General features: G+C 41.0%; 2 protein-coding genes and 1 long non-coding RNA gene across 3 annotated transcripts in view; all 3 read left to right on the plus strand.

The window, feature by feature from the left end:
- LOC133126706 (polymeric immunoglobulin receptor-like) overlaps positions 1 to 25,135 on the plus strand; it is a 38,137-nt gene extending 13,002 nt beyond the window's left edge. Inside the window, exons 3-4 of the mRNA XM_061239042.1 lie at positions 24,690 to 25,013; positions 25,095 to 25,135. Of these exons, the coding sequence (XP_061095026.1) occupies positions 24,690 to 25,013; positions 25,095 to 25,135 (365 nt within the window). The remainder of the gene's footprint in view (positions 1 to 24,689; positions 25,014 to 25,094) is intronic.
- LOC133125936 (polymeric immunoglobulin receptor-like) lies at positions 770 to 5,984 on the plus strand. The gene is made up of 5 exons (XM_061237686.1): positions 770 to 824; positions 2,930 to 3,232; positions 3,635 to 3,949; positions 5,269 to 5,321; positions 5,967 to 5,984. The coding sequence occupies exons 1-5, from the start codon at positions 770 to 772 to the stop codon at positions 5,982 to 5,984; spliced, it is 744 nt and encodes a 247-aa protein (XP_061093670.1).
- On the plus strand, positions 6,540 to 8,093 carry LOC133125883 (uncharacterized). Its single transcript, XR_009708479.1, has 3 exons — positions 6,540 to 6,669; positions 7,079 to 7,159; positions 7,451 to 8,093. It is a non-coding gene; the product is annotated as an uncharacterized LOC133125883 (long non-coding RNA).
- Positions 25,136 to 25,667: the final 532 nt, after the last annotated feature.

Raw genomic sequence — 25,667 nt, forward strand, 5'->3', positions numbered from 1 at the left:
GCCAGTCACCCCATTACAAATTTTTGACTCTGTTTTTTATTCCTGGACAAAAAAAGACACCACAATTTTGCTAACTAAAAAAGGAACTATCGCCCTCTGCTGGACAGATTAGAACGAGCACATTTTTCCTCGGCGATTTAAAAACCCCAGAGCATTCGAAACACAATTTCCCAGGAGCGCTAACAAATGACAATTACAATGACAAATTTCCTATAGTATATAGGTAATTTTCAAATATATTCAAATATATCTAATTAAAAATGAACAATAATATTACCACTGAATAACAATTTAATGATCTAACTGTATGAATCATTTCAGTTTACAGTATAATAGAGGGGTGGGCAATTCCAGTCCTTGAGGGCCAAGGTGTATGCAGATTTTTGTTTCCACCAATTACCCTGGCTAAATGAAATAACCACCAACACTGGTTCTCTCAAAGATTTGATGACAGTAAAATGGGGGACACAAGACCAGTCATCAAGAAATGTACTGCAGCTAAAATGTCAGATGTCGTAAAAGGCTAATTATGTAATTAAGGCCAGAAGTTGGTATAAAATCCAGAAATGGATATGGTGCTCTTTGCCCACCTCTAGAATGCATAATAAATATTAAATGATAATAATAGTTATCCCGCTCTGGCCACTGAGAGAGCACACACTACAGAGTACGAGGGACCAAAGAGGTGGGGACTGAGAGGAACAGGAACTGAGACTCACGCTAAAGGGAGCTGGAGTCTCTAACAGACACACACACCCATCAGGCACTGATGGCTCTCACTCTGATACTCTTCCTCTCCATCCTCTTCCCCTCTGTGCTGCCAGGTAGGACTCGTTTCTCACACTGTATACTGAACTCTGGAGCATTGTAGCAGAGAGACTGTCTGTGCCATGAACTTGAATGAATGAGTAATACTGAAGTATGTAGTTTACAAAATACATAATAGGACTAATGTGATTAGAATACACTCAGTGAGCACTTTATTAGGTAGACCTGTACACCAGCTTGTTAATGCAAATATTTAATCAGCCAATCATGTGGCAGCTACTAAATGCAGCTGTTGTAGATGTTCGGCTGTTTTTCAAACAAAATGTCAGAATGAGGAAGAAATGTGAAGAAAAGTAATTTTGACCGGAGAATGGTTGTTAGTGCCAGACAGGGTGGTTAGAATATCTCAGAAACTCCTTATCTCCTGGGATTTTCACACACCACAGTGTCTAGAAAAAACAAACAAAAAAGATTGAAGTGCATAAATTCAAAGTATGTAGTGATGGTCGATTTGAGTTTATTAGTTCTATTCTGAATATATATACACTCAGTGAGCACTTTATTAGGTATTGATTGATGATTATTTTTTAGACTGAGTTGTCATCTGCGGCTGTAGCCTATCCACTTAGAGGTTTGATGCGTTGTGTGTCCAGAGATGCTCTTCTGCGTATCACTGTTGTAATGTGCACTTATTTACATCACTGTCACCTCCCTGTCAGTATTGACCAGTCTGGTCTTTCTCCTCAGACCTCTCTGATTAACAAGGCATTTCTTTCTGCAGAACTGCTGTTCACAGGATAGATATATTTTTTTAATTTTAATATCCTGTGAGCAGCAGTTCTACTTTAACCCTTGTGTAGTCTTCACATTGTGTATACTCCCCTTGGCCTAAGGGTCAAAAATGCCTTCACAAAACCCATGAACCGTTAAAGCAGCTTAATTGACTTTTAATGAACTGAATTCTATTTTGCATGAAGAAAAAACCTGTCACTCATCACAAACTTTGTCATCAAATTTCAAGATCATAATGGGGTTTTTTGTCTGCTTTTAAACATAGTGGTGAGTCATTTTTGACCCTTAAGACCACACAAGGATTAAGAGCTGACAAGTACAAATACAAATGTCGAAACACAATTAAAGCGTGAACATAGCTTTGTGTGTGATGTTGAACCCAAGAAGCGGAAGGAGTTGCAATATAACGTTTTCACACTTCACATCGTGCATGATTAGAATGGCTCTGAGTTTTACTTAAAAGAGAAGTTGATATTATTTTGTTCTGTAAGTGTGAATGCTTCCACAGAAATGGCTTCAACCCAACATTAAAATGTTCCCACAGTACAATGTTTATCACTGTGGTGAGCAGAGGGTATTAACCTCAGGAAATAAAGTTATCTTTATTTTATCTGCTAAAATAAAGAGAACTGAAAGAGTGGACGAAATGCACATCTTTGTGTGCTCATTGGTACACAGTATTTTCTGGAGCTCCCCCTCACAAATTGTTGCTTTTAAGTCTCCACCTGTGATGGTACTGCCATCCAGAGAGCATGTTCTTCTCAAACATCATTGTTTTCATTGTATAATGCGTTCGTATCATTTTTAAAAGTCCAGGAAATAGAGAAACATTTTTAATGCCTTGGTTTTGACAATTAAACACTTTAATTTCATACAAAGACATCATAAAATGCGTTGGTGTTAGACCATATTTTACCTCGATGCAGTGTGTTGGTTATGTCTTTTATTATGGTGTATTAGAATGAATTAGAGTATTAGTGATTTTTCCCTGTGTATATTATTGTGGCGGCATTGGCTCAGGCGGTTAGAGCAAAGTGTCCCTGAGCAAGACAAACCCCCTTGGTACCTTGAATGGCAGCCAATCGCCGTTGGTGTGTGAGTGTGTGTATGAGATGGTGAGTGGGTGGAAATGGGTGAATGAAGGTGCTATATAAATTCAGACATTTAGCACTTATTCATACAGGAGAGAGAAGAAGGGAACAGATCAAAAAGGTTGGGTGCAGAAGATTGAACCCTAAACACACAGAGGAGGGTTCACACTTAGCCTGAGAGTCAGCTGCCCTACAGACTGCACCACACTGTGCTCTGTAAAATACACCCACACTGATGTGTGTGTTTCTCTCTGCAGATGCTGACGGTGTGTACACAGTGAGTAAAGTAGCTGTACAGAGTGGAAGATCTGTCACCATCCCATGTCTCTATGATAGAGAATATGACTATCACGTGAAATACTGGTGTCATGGGTCAAACTGGAATTTTTGTAAAACTGTAGTACGCACTGACTCTCCTAAACGTACTGGTAAAACATCAATCACTGATGACCCCACCCATCATGTCTTCACTGTTACCATGACAACGCTGACAACCTGGGACTCTGGATGTTACTGGTGTGCTGTAGAGATCCAGCGTGCTACAGATAAGGGAGCATATCTGTACCTGTCAGTCACTGCAGGTAAGATGGCTGCAGCACACACTGCATTCAGAGAGACCTGCTTCCTCTTAATAACGGCATCTTCACTATTCCAGTGTTATACAATCATAAGCTGCACAGAACTTTCTACTGCAGACTGCTGCATTATGGGTAAATTAGTGATCTTACCTCTTATGCTAGCAGTATTGAATTCTTCCAGAATATGTAAAAGTCCAGGCATGTCATTACTTCACTGCAGAACTATTGGTGTATTTGGACCTCCAGCAGATTGGTGCTTTAATTGCATTATTTTGCAACACCACTCCCAATCTGTATCCAAGTCAGTACCAATATGACAGTTATTTGCTTTGATCTTCAAGTGACTTGTACAGTTTGTGTATAAATGAATGTTGTATATTTTTGTGTTTATTCTGTGGTGTTCAGGGCCTCCTGGCCTCTGGGTTGAGCAGCAGGAGGTGGCCGGTGTGGAAGGGGGCTCTGTCAGTGTGCCGTGTCACTATAATGAAAAAAGCAGCATGAAGAAGTGGTGCAGGATAGAGGGCTCCTGTGTGGAAGTGAATTCCGGTGAATCTGGAAGATCAGATATGAAAGATGACCACTCTAAAAAGGTCTTCACTGAGATGGTGAGGGAGCTGAAATTTGAGGACCCAGGCTGGTATTGGTGTGCTGCTGGAGAACTACAGATCCCTGTTCACCTCACTGTCACTCAGAAAACTACAACTACCACAGTCACCACACGTAAGGAACTCAAAAGGAGCCTGTATAAGAATGCATTCTATCCTCGAATTTTCAATGACCTTTTCTGTCACTTTCTGTCAGTGAGGGTTGAGAGAAACAGTGTTCTAAATGTCATGTTGTGAAACCCTTTGGTGCTAGCTAGTGCTCTCTCACAAACTGCCAGGTGCACACCAGTGCTGAGTTCTGTTCTTTCACATGAACACGTACTCCTGCCCCCATTCGCACACACACACACACACACACACACAAGCACAAACATTTGCATTCACACAGGCACACACACACACACACATAGATACAATAACACTATACATAACACCATAAAATATTCATAAAATATGATTAACTTTTTATTATTTTTTCCTCCACTCTTCATAGCAACCCATTCTTCAGCATCTGCAGCACTAAGCACATCTCTTCTGGTTACCACAGCAACCACAGCAGCAACATCCTCCAAGCCTTCAACCTCAAAGTTTTCAACAGTCTCAACACCTCTCTCACCTGTTCCAGCAACAACCAATTACAATAAAAGGTGTGGTATTTGTGATGGAAGAGCCAGTAAAATATTCAAATCTGTTTCTTTTTAAATCAAGAAGTTCAGTATGAAAACAAAAGGATTAACATTAGTAACATAGTAAATTCTTTATATTTAAATTGGTACATTTCCTGACAAATGTGTCTCAAAATCCCCCCTGTCTCAAAGTCAGTGAGGCCTCCTCCTGCAGACGTGCTCAGTAAAGTCCAGATAACCAGGCCTCTCCAGCACTTATCAGCAGAACATGGCCCAGTGCATGCTGGGATATGGTACATGCTGCATGTACTTAGTGTCCCACATGACCCCTAGTGCTTCCATTTCCTTTTTCTCCACTCCCTGTTTCTGGAGTCCAGCAGTTCCCTCTGTGCATGTTTGTGTTTGTCTGTGCTCTTCTGAACTGATGGAGAAGGCTGCAGTACTCAGAGAGACTCCTGTGTCATTTGAGCATTTCAAACGGGCAGAAAATGTCACGCACCCTGTTGCTGCTGTTCAGTCCTTCAGATCTCACAATCATCCTGATGGCACTAGGGATGCTGTTGCTGGTGGCAGCTGTTGCCACGGCTACCTGGAAGCTGTGTAAGAGACACAGTGAGTATCCACATGAAGTACGCGGAGTGTGAAAGAATAGTGTGGGTGCTGTATGTAGGAGCAGTCAGCACAGCATTAGTGAAGTGCAGTACACTGAGCACAGGAGTTTCACAGGCAGTAGGGGTCTCATAGGGGGGCTCTCAGCTCTATCATGATCACACTCTCTTATCACAGCTCATCCTGTGTCTCCTTACAGAGGGAGTCCAGCCTCACACAGGAGCAAGAGAGGACCGGAGCAACAAGCTGACGGTACGGCCATTTTACACTCTGCACTCTGCCGAGAGGGCTGAAGGTCAATGTCAGTGAGTGTCAGTCAGTGTGGTCAATGTCAGTCAGTGACAGTCAGTATCAGTCAGTGTCGGTCAAATGTCAGTCAATGTCAGTCAATGTCAATCAATGCCAATTAAACTTCAATCAAAGAATGGAGAATGGAGATGTGTGGGCGTGGAGAAGAAATGACTGCTACAGTAAAGTGTGATAGTTCTTTATTCATACGTACAGAAATGCTGCACTTATCAAACAAAACTACATTCAGAAAAATCTTAAGTTGAATATATTCACCCACACTCAGTTTCTGGTTGGAAATGTTCAGTACCAGCACCTGCAAGTCTATAGACACTAAGTAACAGTTTAACAGACTCAGACTAGCTTTGTCTGGACAAGATTGAGTTTACTATAGGACTAGCTTCAATCTTTGTTCAAAGTAATTTTGGTACATTTCTTTTTTTATCTCTCTGTAGCTTGACGTTGTTTCACTGTTACTTGTTAATGGGCTCACTTGCTTGTCTCTGGTCCACCAGTTGGCCCTACTGTACAATATGAAAGGTAGAAGTCTGTATGGATAGACCAGCTGTTATGAGTTCAATGTTGTGTCTCTCCCCTGGCAGACTGCAGACTCTGAAGATGAAGTGACCTACAGTACAGTGTTCACCAACACGCAGTCATCATCACACAGAATAAGTCCACATCAGTCACAGGTTGGGTAGTGGCTGGATTTCTCACACATTTATAAAGTGCCTTTGCAGAGAATCGTACTGTTATTATTCAGTCTCATCTCATCCTACATATCTTTAGAGATCCTGTATTTCTTAGAAATCAAACTTTATTTTGTTACAATACAAATAATTTGATTGGCAAATATTACACTTGATTATAAGAGATTATAAATGCGCCTTTGTGCCTCTGTGGCGATACCACTTTTCTGTATTCTGTTTTCTGTATTCCTGAGAGTAACTGATATTCTCCACTGTTCTCCACAAACATTCATTTTGAGGGAAAATGATTCAGAATGTTTGCTAGTCAGGCAAAGAAATGACATTAAATTCATTCATTAAAAGTTTTTTTGATTAAATGGTTTATTACATTATCCAGAGCGACGTACAACAAAGTGCAAATCAAACACAAGAATTCATGGGATAATCTTCAATGGGGCATTTTTCACATTATGAATTTGAATTGACTGAATTGACTGAATTAAATTGAGCCAACCCCTTAACCATGGTCAGTAACAGAAACATGTTCCCCTTTACTGTCCCAGCCTTCTGAAAACCCTGCAGATGAGGTTCTGTACAGCTCAGTCGTCCGGAAAAATCTACAGGTGAGATTGTTCATCATATCTCAGAATCAGCTACATTCCAGTAAATATCAGAATTTAAAGTGGCACACTGTGAAATGTGAACATATTTATATGTATGTATATATATTCTCCTTTTGAGTTGTTTAACCACAATTTCCATGTTTACTTTAGACACACAAAACACAGGATCAATTGCAGTGTTTTGTAGCTGCAGTCTAAACCATCACAGAATTCAGGAACTGCTATCCTGATCTGTTAACGATTAGCTGTTCGAGTTTTCATGCATTTTTGTGGTATTGAGGATCAACCTCCAGCTAATCGCATTGCAGTTCACCCAGAGAATATGTAAAGGGAAATGTTTGCATAACGCTCTGTAATGTTATTTTTTGAGTTACTGAAATATTGTGTGTGCATGTCCTGTTCTGTACAGACCACACACTCGTCTCACCGTTCTGCAGCAGATAGAGCCGGTGATGTGATTTACAGCTCAGTTGCCGGGCAGAACACACAGGTACGTTATGCTGGATTTACAGTTGGTTTATATCAGAAATATGTTTCACTGATCATGAAATATCAACACCAAAATGTGATGGGATGCATATGCGATGACGTGTGGAACCTGCATTTCTTTTTAGTCCCTCATATATTCACAAACATTCCTATTCCTGTTTTTATTGCACCTTTTTTAGTTGTGCTCAAGCGTGCTCGTAGTAGAGCCCCAATTATCTTGATACCTTTGCGTGAATGTTCCCTGTCTGTTCAGTAGGGGGCAGCAAAGTGACGAAAGACTACGTCCCAACAGGTATTTTGCCCACAAGCCCGAAGGAAGAGGCCTGGATGTTCAGCAACGTGTGGAACCTGAGGATTCCTATTTCAGAGCATCAAATACAGCCAGTCACCCCATTACAAATATTTGACTCTTTTTTCTCTACTGGACAAAAAAAGACACCACATTTTCCTAACTTGAAAAGGAACTATCGCCCTCTGCTGGACAGATTAGAACACATTTAAAAACGCAAATAAAAATAGACTATGGCTACATACTTTGAATTCATGCACTTTAAAAAAAGATTAGTCAAGTTAAAAAAAATGCTTTGCATGTGTGTCATTAATCAGTTTATTTTCTTTTTTTCTTGAACATTTTCATGAACGCTTGCACTTCATACGCCTTTATTTCTCACCTTTTTTGTTTAACAGATAAAAAATGTTTATTTAAGTTTGTGCATTTTGCAATTGGACAAGGGAGGACATTGCATTAAATTATAGCTCTGAGTTTTACTTAAAAAGAGAAGTAGATATGATCTTGTTCTGTAAGTGTGAATGCTTTCACAGAAATGGCTTCAACCCCACATTAAAATGTACCCCCAGTACAATGTCCTGAGGGGATTAACCACAGGAAATAATGCTGTTTGTAGCTCTGCTAAAATAAAAACTGAAAGAGACAATTCTGTGTGTGTGCTCATATGTACACAGTATTTTCTGGAGTTAACCCCTCACACACTTTTGCTTTTAAGGAGGTATCCAAGAAACATTTCAAAATTAACTCCAGTGAAAGATTTTTCTTATGTAAAACTATTGTATTGTATTCTCCTGGAATGCCTTGGTTTTCACAATCAAACACTTTAATTCCACACAAGAACATCATAAAATCCAATCATCATTAAAGTCCAATGATACCTTTATTATAATGCATTGGTGTGGTAGACCATATTTTACCTAGATGCAGTGTGTTGGAATCACCTTTTCTTACGGTGCATTAAAATGAATTAGAGTATTAGTGATGTTCCCCTGTGTACTTTATTGTGGTGACATTGGCTCAGGTGGGAAGAGCAGTCGTCTGGCAGACGGAGGGTTGCAGTTTCGATTCCACCCTGGCTGTATCAAGGTGTTCCTGAGCAAGACAAGCAACCCCTAAACGCTCCTGACCAGCTGTTTGGTGCCTTGCATGTGTGGGAGCATGTGTATGAATGGGTGAATGAGAAGCATCAATGTTACAGCGCTTTGGATAAAGGTGCTATATAAATGCAGACATTTAGCATTTATTCAAACAGGAGAGAGAAGAGGGGAACAGATCGAGATGGTTGGGTGCAGAGGATTGAACCCCCAAACACACAGGAGGGTTCACACTTAGCCTGAGAGTCAGCTGCCTTACAGACTGCACCACACTGTGCTCTGTAAAATACACCCAGACTGATGATGTGTGTGTTTCTCTCTGCAGATGCTGACGGTGTGTACACAGTGAGTGAAATAGTTGTACAGAGAGGAGGATCTGTCACCATCCCATGTCTCTATGATAGAGAATATGAAAATCATGTGAAATACTGGTGTCAGGGGTACTTATTGCAAAATTGCCATAATATAGTACGCACTGACTCTCCAAATGTTAAACGTAAAACATCAATCACTGATGACCCCATCCATCATGTGTTCACTGTTACCATGAGAAAGCTTCAGATGATGGACTCTGGATATTACTGGTGTGCTGTAGAGATCCAGGGCGCTGGAGATAAGGGAGCACGTCTGCACCTGTCAGTCACTGCTGGTAAGATGGCTGCAGCACACACTGCACTCAGTGAGACCTGCTTCCTCTTAATAACGGCGTCTTCATTATTCCAGTGTTATGCAATCATACGCTGCACAGAACTTTCTACTGCAGACTGCTGCATTGTGGGTAAATTAGTGATCCTACCCCTTATGCTAGCAGTATTGAATTCTTCCACAAGTAAAAGTCCAGACAAGTCATTGTTTTACTGCAAAACTATTGGTGTATTTGGACTCCAGCATAATAATTGTATTATTTTGCTACACCACTCCCAGTCTGTATGCAAGACAGTATCAATACGACAGTTATTTACTTTGGTCTACTAGTGACTTGTAGGGTTTGTGTATCAAAGAATGTTGTATATTTTTGTGTTTATTCTGTGGTGTTCAGACATTCCTGGACTCTGGGTTAAGCAGCAGGAGTTGGCCGGTGTGGAAGGGTGCCATGTCAGTGTGCCGTGTCACTATAATGAACCGAGCAGCATGAAGAAGTGGTGCAGGATAGAGGGCTCCTGTGTGGAAGTGAATTCTGGTGAATCTGGAAGATCAGAGATGAAAGATGACCGCTCTGAAAAGGTCTTCACTGTGATGGTGAGGGAGCTGAACATGAAGGACACAGGCTGGTATTGGTGTGCTGCTGGAGAACTACAGATCCCTGTTCACCTCACTGTCACTCAGAAAACTACAACTACCACAGTCACCACACGTAAGGAACTCAAAACGAGCCTGTATAAGAGTGCATTCTATCCTCAGATTTTCAATGATCTTTACTTTACTTTGTTACTTTCTGGCAGTGAGGGTTGAGAGAAACAGAGTGTTCTAAATGTCATGTTGTGAAACCCTTTGGTGCTAGCTAGTGCTCTCTCGCAGACTGCCAGGTGCACACCAGTGCTGAGTTCTGTTCTTTCACATGAACAGTGTCACAACTCTCATGCACCCATTCGCACACACACACACACACACATACACACAAACACACAAACACACACAAGCACAAACATTTGCATTCACACAGGCACATACACACACACACACACACACACACACACACACATAGATACAATAACACTGTACGTAACCCCATAAAATATTCATTAAAAAATTATTAACTTTATTAATTAACATCATTTTTTCCTCCACTCTTCATAGCACCCCATTCTTCAGCATCTGCAGCACTAAGCACGTCTCTTCTGGTTACCTCAGCAACCACAGCAGCAACATCCTCCAAGCCTTCAACCTCAAATCATTCAACAGTCTCAACACCTCTCTCACCTGTTCCAGCAACAACCAATTACAATAAAAGGTGTAGTATTCATGGAAGAGCCAGTAAAATATTCAAATCTGTTTCTTTTTAAATCAAGAAGTTCAGTATAAAAACAAAAGCATTAACATTAGTAACATAGTAGTCTAGTTTTTTATTTAAGTTGGTACTTTTCCTAACAAATGTGTCTCAAAATCCCCCCTGTCTCAAAGTCGGTGAGGCCTCCTCCTCCAAACTCCACTGCTGCTGCTAGTTCTGTGGCAGCTCAGGAAATATGCAACGGATAGGTCCATTGTCTCTATTGGTCAGTTTGCGTTCCAGCCGTGCCAATATCCACGATATAGCCTACGCACTGCTAAATGGTAAGTTTAAAATTACTCAGTGTTTGTAGATTACGGTTATCTACTTTGTAAACATTATCATCATCACGCCTCTAGTACCCTACCAAAGTAAAGTAAAAATGAGTGAGTTTAAAGTGTCCTATGATTTCGAAAAGAGCAGGAACCAATAAATAAACTAAGGGCGGCCTGTAGCGTAGTGGCTGAGGTAAATGACTGGGACACGCAAGATCGGTGGTTCTAATCCCCGTGTAGCCACAATAAGATCCGCACAGCCGTTGGGCCCTTGAGCAAGGCTCTTAACCCTGCATTGCTCCAGGGGAGGATTGTCTCCTGCTAAGTCCAATGAACTGTACGTCGCTCCGGATAAGAGCGTCTGCCGAATGCCGATGACGATGAAACAGGAATTGAAACACAGAGTTATTTCAATTCCTGCACGTCCACAACAAAAACTCATCAATTGTGTGTCAGTGTCGTCTGATGTAACGTAAACTAGCTCGCCAGCTAACGTTAATGCAGTGGGGATACCTTATTGCAATAGCGTTGCTTAGCTAAGGTTAGTGCAGTGGGGATATATTATTCATACTAACGTTAGTACCGTTGCCTCGATAGTGGAGTGGGGATACATTATTGCTAGCTGCGTGAAGTTGGCAAATGTTGCTGGCCACAATTGGAGACTTCCGGTTCGCATTTATCAAAATAAAAGTTCGGTGAATAAAATTATTTTTGAACTGTAATTTTGTCAATTTTAATTGTTAAATTAATACAGTTGGATATGATTGTGATGTATTTGCAGAGAATATACAATTGTGCACAAATTTCAATAAAAACTGTTTGCCACCTGTCTGTCAGGTGTGGTATGGGCATGCATTGCCATAGACTGTCAGTTGCCACCCAACTCATTTGCATAGCTCATAACTCAAAAACTAGAAATTGTTTCAAAATGAAAGGGGGTATACATTTGTTTGTTGGACCCATATCTTTAATATTCTACAGTCCTTTCTGCAAAATCCTGTTCCGAGCAATTGTTGCTGTGTTTCTAGTGTGGGGTGGCCATACGTTGCTATTGACTGTCAGTTGCCACCCAGCTCATTTGCATAGCTCATAACTCAAAAACTAGAAATTGTTTCAAAATGAAAGGGGGTATACATTTGTTAGTTGGACCCATATCTTTAATATTCTACAGTCCTTTCTGCAAAATCCTGTTCCGAGCAATTGTTGCTGTGTTTCTAGTGTGGGGAGGCCATACGTTGCTATTGACTGTCAATTGCCACCCAGCTCATTTGCATAGCTTATAACTCAAAAACTAGAAATTGTTTCAAAATGAAAGGGGGTATACATTTGTTAGCTGGACCCATATCTTTAATATGAAACAGTCCTTTCTGCAAAATCCTGTTCCGAGCAATTGTTGCTGTGTTTCTAGTGTGGGGAGGCCATACATTGCCATAGACGGTCAATTGCCACCCAGCTCATTTGCATAGCTCATAACTCAAAAACTATGAATTGTTTCAAAATGAAAGGGGGTATACATTTGTTAGCTGGACCCTTATCTTTAATATTAAACAGTCCTTTCTGTGAAATCCTGTTCCGAGCAATTGTTGCTGTGTTTCTAGTGTGGGGAGGCCATACGTTGCCATAGACTGTCAATTGCCACCCAGCTCAATTGCATAGCTGATAACTCAAAAACTAGAAATTGTTTCAAAATGAAAGGGGGTATACATTTGTTAGTTGGACCCATATCTTTAATATTCTACAGTCCTTTCTGCAAAATCCTGTTCCGAGCAATTGTTGCTGTGTTTCTAGTGTGGGGTGGCCATACGTTGCTATTGACTGTCAGTTGCCACCCAGCTCATTTGCATAGCTCATAACTCAAAAACTAGAAATTGTTTCAAAATGAAAGGGGGTATACATTTGTTAGCTGGACCCTTATATTTAATATTCTACAGTCCTTTCTGTGAAATCCTGTTCCGAGCAATTGTTGCTATGTTTCTAGTGTGGGGAGGCCATACGTTGCCATAGACTGTCAATTGCCACCCAGCTCATTTGCATAGCTCATAACTCAAAAACTAGAAATTGTTTCAAAATGAAAGGGGGTATACATTTGTTAGCTGGACCCTCATCTTTAATATTAACCAGTCCTTTCTGCAAAATCCTGTTCCGAGCAATTGTTGCTGTGTTTCTAGTGTGGGGAGGCCATACATTGCCATAGACTATCAATTGCCACCCAACTCATTTGCATAGCTGATAACTCAAAAACTATTAATTGTTTCAAAATGAAAGGGGGTATACATTTGTTAGCTGGTCCCTTATCTTTAATATTAAACAGTCCTTTCTGCAAAATCCTGTTCCGAGCAATTGTTGCTGTGTTTCTAGTGTGGGGTGGCCATACGTTGCTATTGACTGTCAGTTGCCACCCAGCTCATTTGCATAGCTCATAACTCAAAAACTAGAAATTGTTTAAAAATGAAAGGGGGTATACATTTGTTAGCTGGACCCTTATCTTTGATATTCTACAGTCCTTTCTGCAAAATCCTGTTCCGAGCAATTGTTGCTGTTTTTCTAGTGTGGGGTGGCCATACGTTGTTATTGACTGTCAGTTGCCACCCAGCTCATTTGCATAGCTCATAACTCAAAAACTAGAAATTGTTTCAAAATGAAAGGGGGTATACATTTGTTAGCTGGACCCTTATCTTTGATATTCTACAGTCCTTTCTGCAAAATCCTGTTCCGAGCAATTGTTGCTGTGTTTCTAGTGTGGGGAGGCCATACATTGCCATAGACTATCAATTGCCACCCAACTCATTTGCATAGCTCATAACTCAAAAACTATGAATTGTTTCAAAATGAAAGGGGGTATACATTTGTTAGCTGGACCCTTATCTCTAATATTCTATAGTCCTTTCTGAAAAATCCTGTTCACAGCAATTGTTGCTGTGTGTCAGGTGCAAGGTGGGCATTCATTGCTATAGACTGTCAATTCACATGCTGCTCATTATAGACCTATATACCCAGGGATAAACCCAAACCATGCAACTTTACAATGAAATTAAAGTCAAATCAACTTTATTTGTGTTGCACATTTCACGCTATATTTGTCAGTACATGCTTTAGAGCAGTGCTTCTCAACCAGGAATTTATTAATTGATTTATTTAATTTAGGGCATTTTTGGTGGTATGATTGGTTCAGTTATTAAATTAGTTGTTTCAGTTTCTGGTTACAACAAAAACCTTCCGGCAAGACTAGAGTTGAGAAACACAGCTTTAGCGCAAGCCCCAGCCTTTCCCCCCACAAAAGCAAGCCTAGGGCAACAGTGGCAAGGACAAACTTCCAAGGTGGAGAAGGAAGAAACCTTGGGAGGAACCAGACTTAAGTGGGGGGCCCATTCTCCTCTGGCTGGCTTACGGGTGACAATGATGGTCAGATAAAACAATTAACAATTAATTATGAACAATTTGTTCATGTGATGGGTTTTGAATGTGTGTGAGATTGGCAGGGTGCAGATGAAGGAGGTGGCGGTCCTGGGGCAGTATGTGGGGGGTGTCTCAGCGCTGCAGTATGATTGTGATGAAGAGAAGGGGGAAAAAATGACAATATGGCAGTGGGAAGTAAGTAGGGACACAAATGGGACTTGGAAACAAACCGAGGCCTTAATTGTAAGGAGGATTTACTGTTGGGCTAATTCTAATGAGTATTTAATTTTAAGTTAAGTCATCCAGGACAACCTTTCACATTTTACTTGGACTGCAATTTAACTGATTACTATCAAGTATTATACTTTTTGAAAACACAAACGTAAAGTCCAAAGCTGCTCCCATCTAACTGACCTGGAAAGGAAGGACATTGGTGAGCATATTCAAAAACCAAATTTACTGGATGTAGTTTTCCTGTAATGCCAAAATACTGTAAAGATAAATAGAGTGAGAGACGGTCAAGAACTGCTAATAAAGATGAGTTGTGGTGCTTCAGTGAATCCATTAATATTGCTTTAAAAAAATTTTTTCCCTCTAATATCCTGCAATGTTCCATTGTAATATGAATCATGGTCCAATGTAACAAATCTAAATTCACTGGAACAAGGACAAATTTAAATCTCCACCAATTTCTTTTTAAATTTGGTAAATTTGGCAAGACCTCAATTGTCTTGCAGTACAAACTATACAGTTCCTGGCTAACAAATAGTTGCAGTAGAGGGGACTGCAAGAATTATTTTTTTGGGTACTGATTAAAAATGACAGGTATGTGTTTATAATGGAATCATTTAGCCAATTGTTTCCAGGATTTCACAGAAAGGACTGTAGAATATTAAAGATATGGGTATATAGAGTAAATGTATACCCCCTTTCATTTTGAAATAATTACAGTTTTTGAGTTATCAGCTATGCAAATGAGCTGCTTGTGAATTGACAGTCAATAGCAATGTATTACATTATTGGCATTTAGCAGACGCTCTTATCCAGAGCGACGTACAACAAAGTGCAAACCCATAATTTTTTGAGAACAAATTAACAAACAAACAGAGCAAAAGTGACCAAAGTGAACTAGCCAAACACTGCTTACCTAGCCAACTAAAAATACCGATACACAAAGCACATCACAGAGACAACAATTAAGGTTCACAGGGAGGTAGGGAGGGACGGGGAGAGGTGCTGCTTGAAGAGGTGCGTCTTCAGCTTGCGCTTGAAGGTGGGGAGAGATTCTACAGTTCTGACCTCAACGGGGAGTTCGTTCCACCACCGTGGAGCCAGAACAGACAGTAGTCGTGAGCGTGAGGTGGAGGTTCGGAGAGGGGGAGGTGCCAAGCGGCCTGTGGAGGCTGAACGAAGAGGTCTGGCAGGGGTGTAGGGTCTGATGATTTTTTGTAGATAAGCTGGGGAAGACCCTTTAACTGCTTGGAAGGCTAGCACCAATGTTTTGAATTAGATGCGAGCCATGACAGTGGAGGGAAGTAAGCAGGGGGGTGACGTGTGAGTATTTGGGAAGGTTGAAGACCAGACGAGCTGCTGCATTCTGGATGAGTTGGAGGGGTCTGATGGCAGACGCTGGGAGGCCAGCCAAGAGGGAATTGCAGTAGTCCAGGCGGGACAGAACCATCGCTTGGACCAGGAGCTGGGTCGAGTAGGGGGTGAGAAAGGGGCGGATTCTCCGTATGTTGTATAGGAAGAACCTGCAAGACCGGGTCACCGCTGCAATGTTCTCGGAAAGGGACAGTCTGCTGTCCATCACCACGCCGAGGTTCCTTGCACTGGGTGACGGCGTGAGTGTGGTATCCCCGAGGGAAATGGAGAGATCCAGATGGGGAGAGGTTTTAGCAGGGATGAATATCATTTCAGTCTTGCCTGGGTTGAGCTTTAGATGGTGGTTGTCCATCCAGCTCTGGATGTCAATCAGGCAAGCAGAGATACGGGCTGAAACCTGCGTATCAGACGGCGGGAACGAGACGAAGAGTTGGGTATCGTCCGCGTAGCAGTGGTAGGATAGCCCATGTGCAGTGATCACAGGGCCAAGGGAGCGAGTGTAAAGAGAAAAAAGAAGCGGGCCGAGGACTGAGCCCTGGGGAACTCCTGTGGCGAGGGGCCGAGGTGTCGATACCGAACCAGCCCAGGCAACCTGGAAGGAGCGACCAGAGAGGTAGGACTCAATCCAGTCCAGGGCTGTGCCACAGATGCCCGTTGCTGAGAGGGCAGATAGGAGGATGGAGTGATCCACAGTGTCGAAGGCAGCAGAGAGATCTAGGAGAATGAGGACAGAGGAGAGGGAGGCTGCTCGTGCGGCATGGAGTGACTCACTGACGGAGAGCAGCGCGGTCTCTGTCGAGTGGCCCGATCTGAAGCCAGACTGATAGGGGTCTAGCACGTATGGCCACCCCACACTAGAAACACAGCAACAATTGCTCGGACCAGGATTTCACAGAAAGGACTGTAGAATATTAAAGATAAGGGTATATAGAGTAAATGTATACCCCCTTTCATTGGGAAACAATTTATAGTTTTTGAGTTATCAGCTATGCAAATGAGCTGCTTGTGAATTGACATTCTATGGCAACGTATGGCCACCCCACACTAGAAACACAGCAACAATTGCTCGGAAAAGGATTTTGCAGAAAGGACTGTAGAATATCAAAGATAAGGGTCCAGCTAACAAATGGATACCCCTTTCATTTTGAAACAATTTCTAGTTTTTGAGTTATGAGCTATGCAAATGAGCTGGGTGGCAATTGACAGTCAATAGCAACGTATGGCCTCCCCACACTAGAAACACAGCAACAATTGCTCGGAACAGGATTTTGCAGAAAGGACTGTAGAATATTAAAGATATGGGTCCAACTAACAAATGTATACCCCCTTTCATTTTGAAACAATTCATAGTTTTTGAGTTATCAGCTATGCAAATGAGTTGGGTGGCAATTGACAGTCTATGGCAATGTATGGCCTCCCCACACTAGAAACACAGCAACAATTGCTGGGAACAGGATTTTGCAGAAAGGTCTGTTTCATATTAAAGATATGGGTCCAGCTAAAAAATGTATACCCCCTTTCATTTTGAAACAATTTATAGTTTTTGAGTTATGAGCTATGCAAATGAGCTGGGTGGCAACTGACAGTCTATGGCAACGTATGGCCTCCCCACACTAGAAACACAGTAACAATTGCTCGGAACAGGATTTTGCAGAAAGGACTGTAGAATATTAAAGATATGGGTCCAACTAACAAATGTATACCCCCTTTCATTTTGAAACAATTCATAGTTTTTGAGTTATCAGCTATGCAAATGAGTTGGGTGGCAATTGACAGTCTATGGCAATGTATGGCCACCCCACACTAGAAACACAGCAACAATTGCTCGGAACAGGATTTTGCAGAAAGGACTGTAGAATATTAAAGATATGGGTCCAACTAACAAATGTATACCCCCTTTCATTTTGAAACAATTTCTAGTTTTTGAGTTATGAGCTATGCAAATGAGCTGGGTGGCAACTGACAGTCAATAGCAACGTATGGCCACCCCACACTAGAAACACAGCAACAATTGCTCGGAACAGGATTTTGCAGAAAGGAGGGTTTAATATTAAAGATAAGGGTCCAGCTAACAAATGTATACCCCCTTTCATTTTGAAACAATTTCTAGTTTTTGAGTTATGAGCTATGCAAATGAGCTGGGTGGCAATTGACAGTCAATAGCAACGTATGGCCTCCCCACACTAGAAACACAGCAACAATTGCTCGGAACAGGATTTTGCAGAAAGGACTGTTTAATATTAAAGATAAGGGTCCAGCTAACAAATGTATACCCCCTTTCATTTTGAAACAATTTATAGTTTTTGAGTTATGAGCTATGCAAATGAGCTGGGTGGCAACTGACAGTCTATGGCAACGTATGGCCTCCCCACACTAGAAACACAGCAACAATTGCTCGGAACAGGATTTTGCAGAAAGGACTGTAGAATATTAAAGATATGGGTCCAACTAACAAATGTATACCCCCTTTCATTTTGAAACAATTCATAGTTTTTGAGTTATCAGCTATGCAAATGAGTTGGGTGGCAATTGACAGTCTATGGCAATGTATGGCCTCCCCACACTAGAAACACAGCAACAATTGCTCGGAACAGGATTTTGCAGAAAGGACTGTTTAATATTAAAGATAAGGGTCCAGCTAACAAATGTATACCCCCTTTCATTTTGAAACAATTTCTAGTTTTTGAGTTATGAGCTATGCAAATGAGCTGGGTGGCAATTGACAGTCAATAGCAACGTATGGCCACCCCACACTAGAAACACAGCAACAATTGCTCGGAACAGGATTTTGCAGAAAGGTCTGTTTCATATTAAAGATATGGGTCCAGCTAACAAATGTATACCCCCTGTCATTTTGAAACAATTTATAGTTTTTGAGTTATGAGCTATGCAAATGAGCTGGGTGGCAACTGACAGTCTATGGCAACGTATGGCCTCCCCACACTAGAAACACAGTAACAATTGCTCGGAACAGGATTTTGCAGAAAGGACTGTAGAATATTAAAGATATGGGTCCAACTAACAAATGTATACCCGCTTTCATTTTGAAACAATTCATAGTTTTTGAGTTATCAGCTATGCAAATGAGTTGGGTGGCAATTGACCGTCTATGGCAATGTATGGCCTCCCCACACTAGAAACACAGCAACAATTGCTCGGAACAGGATTTTGCAGAAAGGACTGTAGAATATTAAAGATATGGGTCCAACTAACAAATGTATACCCCCTTTCATTTTGAAACAATTTCTAGTTTTTGAGTTATGAGCTATGCAAATGAGCTGGGTGGCAACTGACAGTCAATAGCAACGTATGGCCTCCCCACACTAGAAACACAGCAACAATTGCTCGGAACAGGATTTTGCAGAAAGGTCTGTTTCATATTAAAGATATGGGTCCAGCTAACAAATGTATACCCCCTTTCATTTTGAAACAATTTATAGTTTTTGAGTTATGAGCTATGCAAATGAGCTGGGTGGCAACTGACAGTCTATGGCAACGTATGGCCTCCCCACACTAGAAACACAGCAACAATTGCTCGGAACAGGATTTTGCAGAAAGGTCTGTTTCATATTAAAGATATGGGTCCAGCTAACAAATGTATACCCCCTGTCATTTTGAAACAATTTATAGTTTTTGAGTTATGAGCTATGCAAATGAGCTGGGTGGCAACTGACAGTCTATGGCAACGTATGGCCTCCCCACACTAGAAACACAGTAACAATTGCTCGGAACAGGATTTTGCAGAAAGGACTGTAGAATATTAAAGATATGGGTCCAACTAACAAATGTATACCCGCTTTCATTTTGAAACAATTCATAGTTTTTGAGTTATCAGCTATGCAAATGAGTTGGGTGGCAATTGACCGTCTATGGCAATGTATGGCCTCCCCACACTAGAAACACAGCAACAATTGCTCGGAACAGGATTTTGCAGAAAGGACTGTAGAATATTAAAGATATGGGTCCAACTAACAAATGTTTACCCCCTTTCATTTTGAAACAATTTCTAGTTTTTGAGTTATGAGCTATGCAAAAGCTGATCCGCAAAACACAGAACTGCAGAATGGAGAAGGACATACAGTGATTGTGGGGGTGTGGGCGTGTAGAAGAAATGACTGCAACAGTAAAGTGTGATAGTTCTTTATTCATATTGTGGTGGCCCAATTTTACTCTCTCTCTCTCTCTCTCTCTCTCTCTCTCTCTCTCTCTCTCTCTCTCAACCAGCGGCTTGCTACAATATATACAGAAGCCCTGCACTTATCAAACTAAACTACATTCAGAAAGTTGAATACTTTCAGCCACACTCAGTTTCTGGTTGGAGATGTCCAGCAGCAGCACTCTGGGATTTCTCACACACAAAGTGCCTTTGCAGAGAATCGTATTGTTAATATTCAGTCTCATCCCATCCTCTTAGAGATCCTGTATTTCTTAGAAATCATACTTTATTTTGTTACAATACAAGTAGGTTGATATTGGCAAATATTACACTTGATTATAAGAGATGATAAATGCGCCTTTGTGCGTATGTGGTGATACCACTTTTCTGTATTCCTGAGAGTAACTGATATTCTCCACGATTCGCCACTCTGGAAAACAGCGTCTGTAAATGATTGTCATGTGACGTAATGTAAACTCAAAACAGGTCACTGAGCAGCAATGGGCTATGATAGTGGAGAGGAACTCACAGGCGCTAAATGCTAAAATATTATCCTGCTCTGAAAACAAGCATTCATTTTGAGGGAAAATGGTCCAGAGTTTATTTAGTGTGTTCTCCTCTGCTCTGGTAGCATGGACAGGGTTGGGGTCAGTTCCACTTTCTGTTCAGTCAGGCAATGAAATGACATTAAATTAATTCATAAAAATTTTTTTGGGATTAAATGGTTTATGTATCGATTCATGGAATAATCCTCAATGGGGCATTTTTCACATTATGTTAGTGAGCTCAGAGAAGGGCCTTGATGACAAAAGACTATTTATTTGTCATTGTTAATGTCATCCTGTACATTAGCGTTTCACATGTGAAACAATAAAAAAAAAAACCATAAAAAAAACCAATTATCCTGATACCTTTGCGTGAATGTTCCCTGTTTGTTCAGTAGGGGGCAGCAACGTGACGAAAGACTACGTCCCAACAGGAATTTTGTCCACAAGCCGAAAGGAAGAGGCCTGGATGTTCAGCAACGTGTGGAACCTGAGGATTCCTATTTCAGAGCATCAAATACAGCCAGTCACTACATTACAAATATTTGACTCTGCTTTTTATTACTGGACAAAAAAAGACGCCACAATTTTGCTAACTAAAACAGGAACTATCGCCCTCTGCTGGACAGATTAGAACGATCACATTTTTCCTCGGCGATTTAAAAACCCCCAGAGCATTCGAAACACAATTTCCCAGGAGCGCTAACAAATGACAATTACAATTACAAATTTCCTATAGCATATAGGTAATTTTCAAATATATTCAAATATATCTAATTAAAAATGAACAATAATATTACCACTGAATAACAATTTAATGATCTAACTGTATGAATCATTTCAGTTTACAGTATAATAGAGGGGTGGGCAATTCCGGTCCTTGACGGCCAAGGTGTATGCAGGTTTTTGTTTCCACCAGTTACCCTGGCTAAATGAACTAATTGGCTGAATGCACCAACACTGGTTCTCTCAAAGATTTGATGACAGTAAAATGGGGGACACAAGACCAGTCATCAAGAATGTACTGCAGCTAAAATGTCAGATGTCGTAAAAGGCTAATTATGTAATTAAGGCCAGAAGTTGATATGAAATCCAGAAATGGATATGGTGCTCTTTGCCCACCTCTGGAATACATAAATATTAAATGATAATAATAGTTATTCTGCTCTGGCCACTGAGAGAGCACAGACTACGGAGTACGAGGGACCAAAGAGGTGGGGACTGAGAGGAACAGGAAGTGAGACTCACCCTAAAGGGAGCTGGAGTCTCGAACAGACACACACACCCATCAGGCACATATGGCTCTCACTCTGATACTCTTCCTCTCCATCCTCTTCCTCACTGTGCTGCCAGGTAGGACTCGTTTCTCACACTGTATACTGAACACTAGCATTGTAGCAGAGAGACTGTCTGTGCCATGAACTTGAATGAATGAGTAATACTGAAGTATGTAGTTTACAAAATACATAATAGGACTAATGTGATTAGAATACACTCAGTGAGCACTTTATTAGGTAGACCTGTACACCAGCTTGTTAATGCAAATATTTAATCAGCCAATCATGTGGCAGCTACTAAATGCAGCTTTTGTAGATGTTCGGCTGTTTTTCAAACAAAATGTCAGAATGAGGAATGTGAAGAAAAGTAATTTTGACCGGAGAATGGTTGTTAGTGCCAGACAGGGTGGTTAGAATATCTCAGAAACTGCTTATCTCCTGGGGTTTTCACACACCACAGTGTCTAGAAAAAACAAACAAAAAAGATTGAAGTGCATAAATTCAAAGTATGTAGTGATGGTCGATTTGAGTTTATTAGTTCTATTCTGAATATATATACACTCAGTGAGCACTTTATTAGGTATTGATTGATGATTATTTTTTAGACTGAGTTGTCATCTGCGGCTGTAGCCTATCCGCTTAGAGGTTTGATGCGTTGTCTGTCCAGAGATGCTCTTCTGCGTATCACTGTTTTAATGCGCGCTTATTTACATCACTGTCACCTCCCTGTCAGTATTGACCAGTCAGGCCTTTCTCCTCAGACCTCTCTGATTAACAAGGCATTTCTTTCTGCAGAACTGCTGTTCACAGGATAGATATTTTTATTTTATGTTTTTATTTTAATATCCTGTGAGCAGCAGTTCTGCTTTAACCCTTGTGTAGTCTTCACATTGTGTATACTCCCCTTGGCCTAAGGGTCAAAAATGCCTTCACAAAACCCTTGAACCGTTAAAGCAGCTTAATTAACTTTTAATGAACTGAATTCTATTTTGCATGAAGAAAAAACCTGTCACTCATCACAAACTTTGTCATCAAATTTCAAGTTGAAAAAAGATCATAATTGGGTTTTTTGTCTGCTATTAAACATAGTGGTGAGTCATTTTTGACCCTTAAGACCACACAAGGATTAAGAGCTGACAAGTACAAATACAAATGTCGAAACACAATTAAAGCGTGAACATAGCTTTGTGTGTGATGTTGAACCCAAGAAGCGGAAGGAGTTGCAATATAACGTTTTCACACTTCACATCGTGCATGATTAGAATGGCTCTGAGTTTTACTTAAAAGAGAAGTTGATATTATTTTGTTCTGTAAGTGTGAATGCTTCCACAGAAATGGCTTCAACCCAACATTAAAATGTTCCCACAGTACAATGTTTATCACTGTGGTGAGCAGAGGGTATTAACCTCAGGAAATAAAGTTATCTTTATTTTATCTGCTAAAATAAAGAGAACTGAAAGAGTGGACGAAATGCACATCTTTGTGTACTCATTGGTACACAGTATTTTCTGGAGCTCCCCCTCACAAATTGTTGCTTTTAAGTCTCCACCTGTGATGGTACTGCCATCCAGAGAGCATGTTCTTCTCAAACATCATTGTTTTCATTGTATAATGCGTTCGTATCATTTTTAAAAGTCCATGATCTCAGGAAATAGAGAAACCTTTTTAATGCCTTGGTTTTGACAATTAAACACTTTAATTTCATACAAAGACATCATAAAATGCGTTGGTGTTAGACCATATTTTACCTCGATGCAGTGTGTTGGTTATGTCTTTTATTATGGTGTATTAGAATGAATTAGAGTATTAGTGATTTTTCCCTGTGTATATTATTGTGGCGGCATTGGCTCAGGCGGTTAGAGCAAAGTGTCCCTGAGCAAGACAAACCCCCTTGGTACCTTGAATGGCAGCCAATCGCCGTTGGTGTGTGAGTGTGTGTATGAGATGGTGAGTGGGTGGAAATGGGTGAATGAAGGTGCTATATAAATTCAGACATTTAACACTTATTCAAACAGGAGAGAGAAGAAGGGAACAGATCAAAAAGGTTGGGTGCAGAAGATTGAACCCTAAACACACAGGAGGGTTGACACTTAGCCTGAGAGTCAGCTGCCCTACAGACTGCACCACACTGTGCTCTGTAAAATACACCCACACTGATGATGTGTGTGTTTCTCTCTGCAGATGCTGACGGTGTGTACACAGTGAGTAGAGTAGTTGTACAGCGTGGAAAATCTGTCACCATCCCATGTGTCTATGATAGAGAATATGACTATCACGTGAAAAACTGGTGTCATGGGTCAAACTGGAATTTTTGTAAAACTGTAGTACGCACTGACTCTCCTAAACGTACTGGTAAAACATCAATCACTGATGACCCCACCCATCATGTCTTCACTGTTACCATGACAATGCTGACAACCTGGGACTCTGGATATTACTGGTGTGCTGTAGAGATCCAGGGCGCTTTAGATAAGGGAGCATATCTGTACCTGTCAGTCACTGCAGGTAAGATGGCTGCAGCACACACTGCACTCAGAGAGACCTGCTTCCTCTTAATAACGGCATCTTCACTATTCCAGTGTTATGCAATCATAAGCTGCACAGAACTTTCTACTGCAGACTGCTGCATTGTGGGTAAATTAGTGATCTTACCTCTTATGCTAGCAGTTTTGCATTCTTCCAGAATATGTAAAAGTCCAGGCATGTCATTACTTCACTGCAGAACTATTGGTGTATTTGGACCTCCAGCAGATTGGTGCTTTAATTGCATTATTTTGCAACACCACTCCCAATCTGTAGCCAAGTCAGTACCAATATGACAGTTATTTGCTTTGATCTTCAAGTGACTTGTACAGTTTGTGTATAAATGAATGTTGTATATTTTTGTGTTTATTCTGTGGTGTTCAGACACTCCTGGACTCTGGGTTGAGCAGCAGGAGGTGGCCGGTGTGGAAGGGGGCCATGTCAGTGTGCCGTGTCACTATAATGAACCGAGCAGCATGAAGAAGTGGTGCAGGATAAAGGGCTCCTGTCTGGATGTGAATTCTGGTAAATCTGGTAAATCTGGAAGATCAGAGATGAAAGATGGCCACTCTAAAAAGGTCTTCACTCTGATCGTGAGGGAGCTGAACATGGAGGACACAGGCTGGTATTGGTGTGCTGCTGGAGAACTACAGATCCCTGTTCACCTCACTGTCACTCAGAAAACTACAACTACCACAGTCACCACACGTAAGGAACTCAAAACGAGCCTGTATAAGAATGCATTCTATCCTCGAATTTTCAATGATCTTTTCTGTCACTTTCTGTCAGTGAGGGTTGAGAGAAACAGTGTTCTAAATGTCATGTTGTGAAACCCTTTGGTGCTAGCTAGTGCTCTCTCACAAACTGCCAAGTGCACACCAGTGCTGAGTTCTGTTCTTTCACATGAACACGTACTCATGCCCCCATTCGCACACACACACACACACACAAGCACAAACATTTGCATTCACACAGGCACACACACACACACACACACACATAGATACAATAACACTATACATAACACCATAAAATATTCATAAAATATGATTAACTTTTTATTATTTTTTCCTCCACTCTTCATAGCAACCCATTCTTCAGCATCTGCAGCACGAAGCAAATTTCTTCTGGTTAACACAGCAACCACAGCAGCGACATCCTCCAAGCCTTCAACCTCAAAGGATTCAACAGTCTCAATACCTCTCTCATCTGTTCCAGCAACAACCAATTACAATAGAAGGTGTGGTATTCATGCTGGAAGAGCCAGTAAAATATTCAAATCTGTTTCTTTTTAAATCAAGAAGTTCAGTATGAAAACAAAAGGATTAACATTAGTAACATAGTAAAGTCTTTATATTTAAG

The sequence above is a fragment of the Conger conger genome, chromosome 4, assembly GCF_963514075.1.
Source record: "Conger conger chromosome 4, fConCon1.1, whole genome shotgun sequence".
Classification (NCBI taxonomy): domain Eukaryota; kingdom Metazoa; phylum Chordata; class Actinopteri; order Anguilliformes; family Congridae; genus Conger; species Conger conger.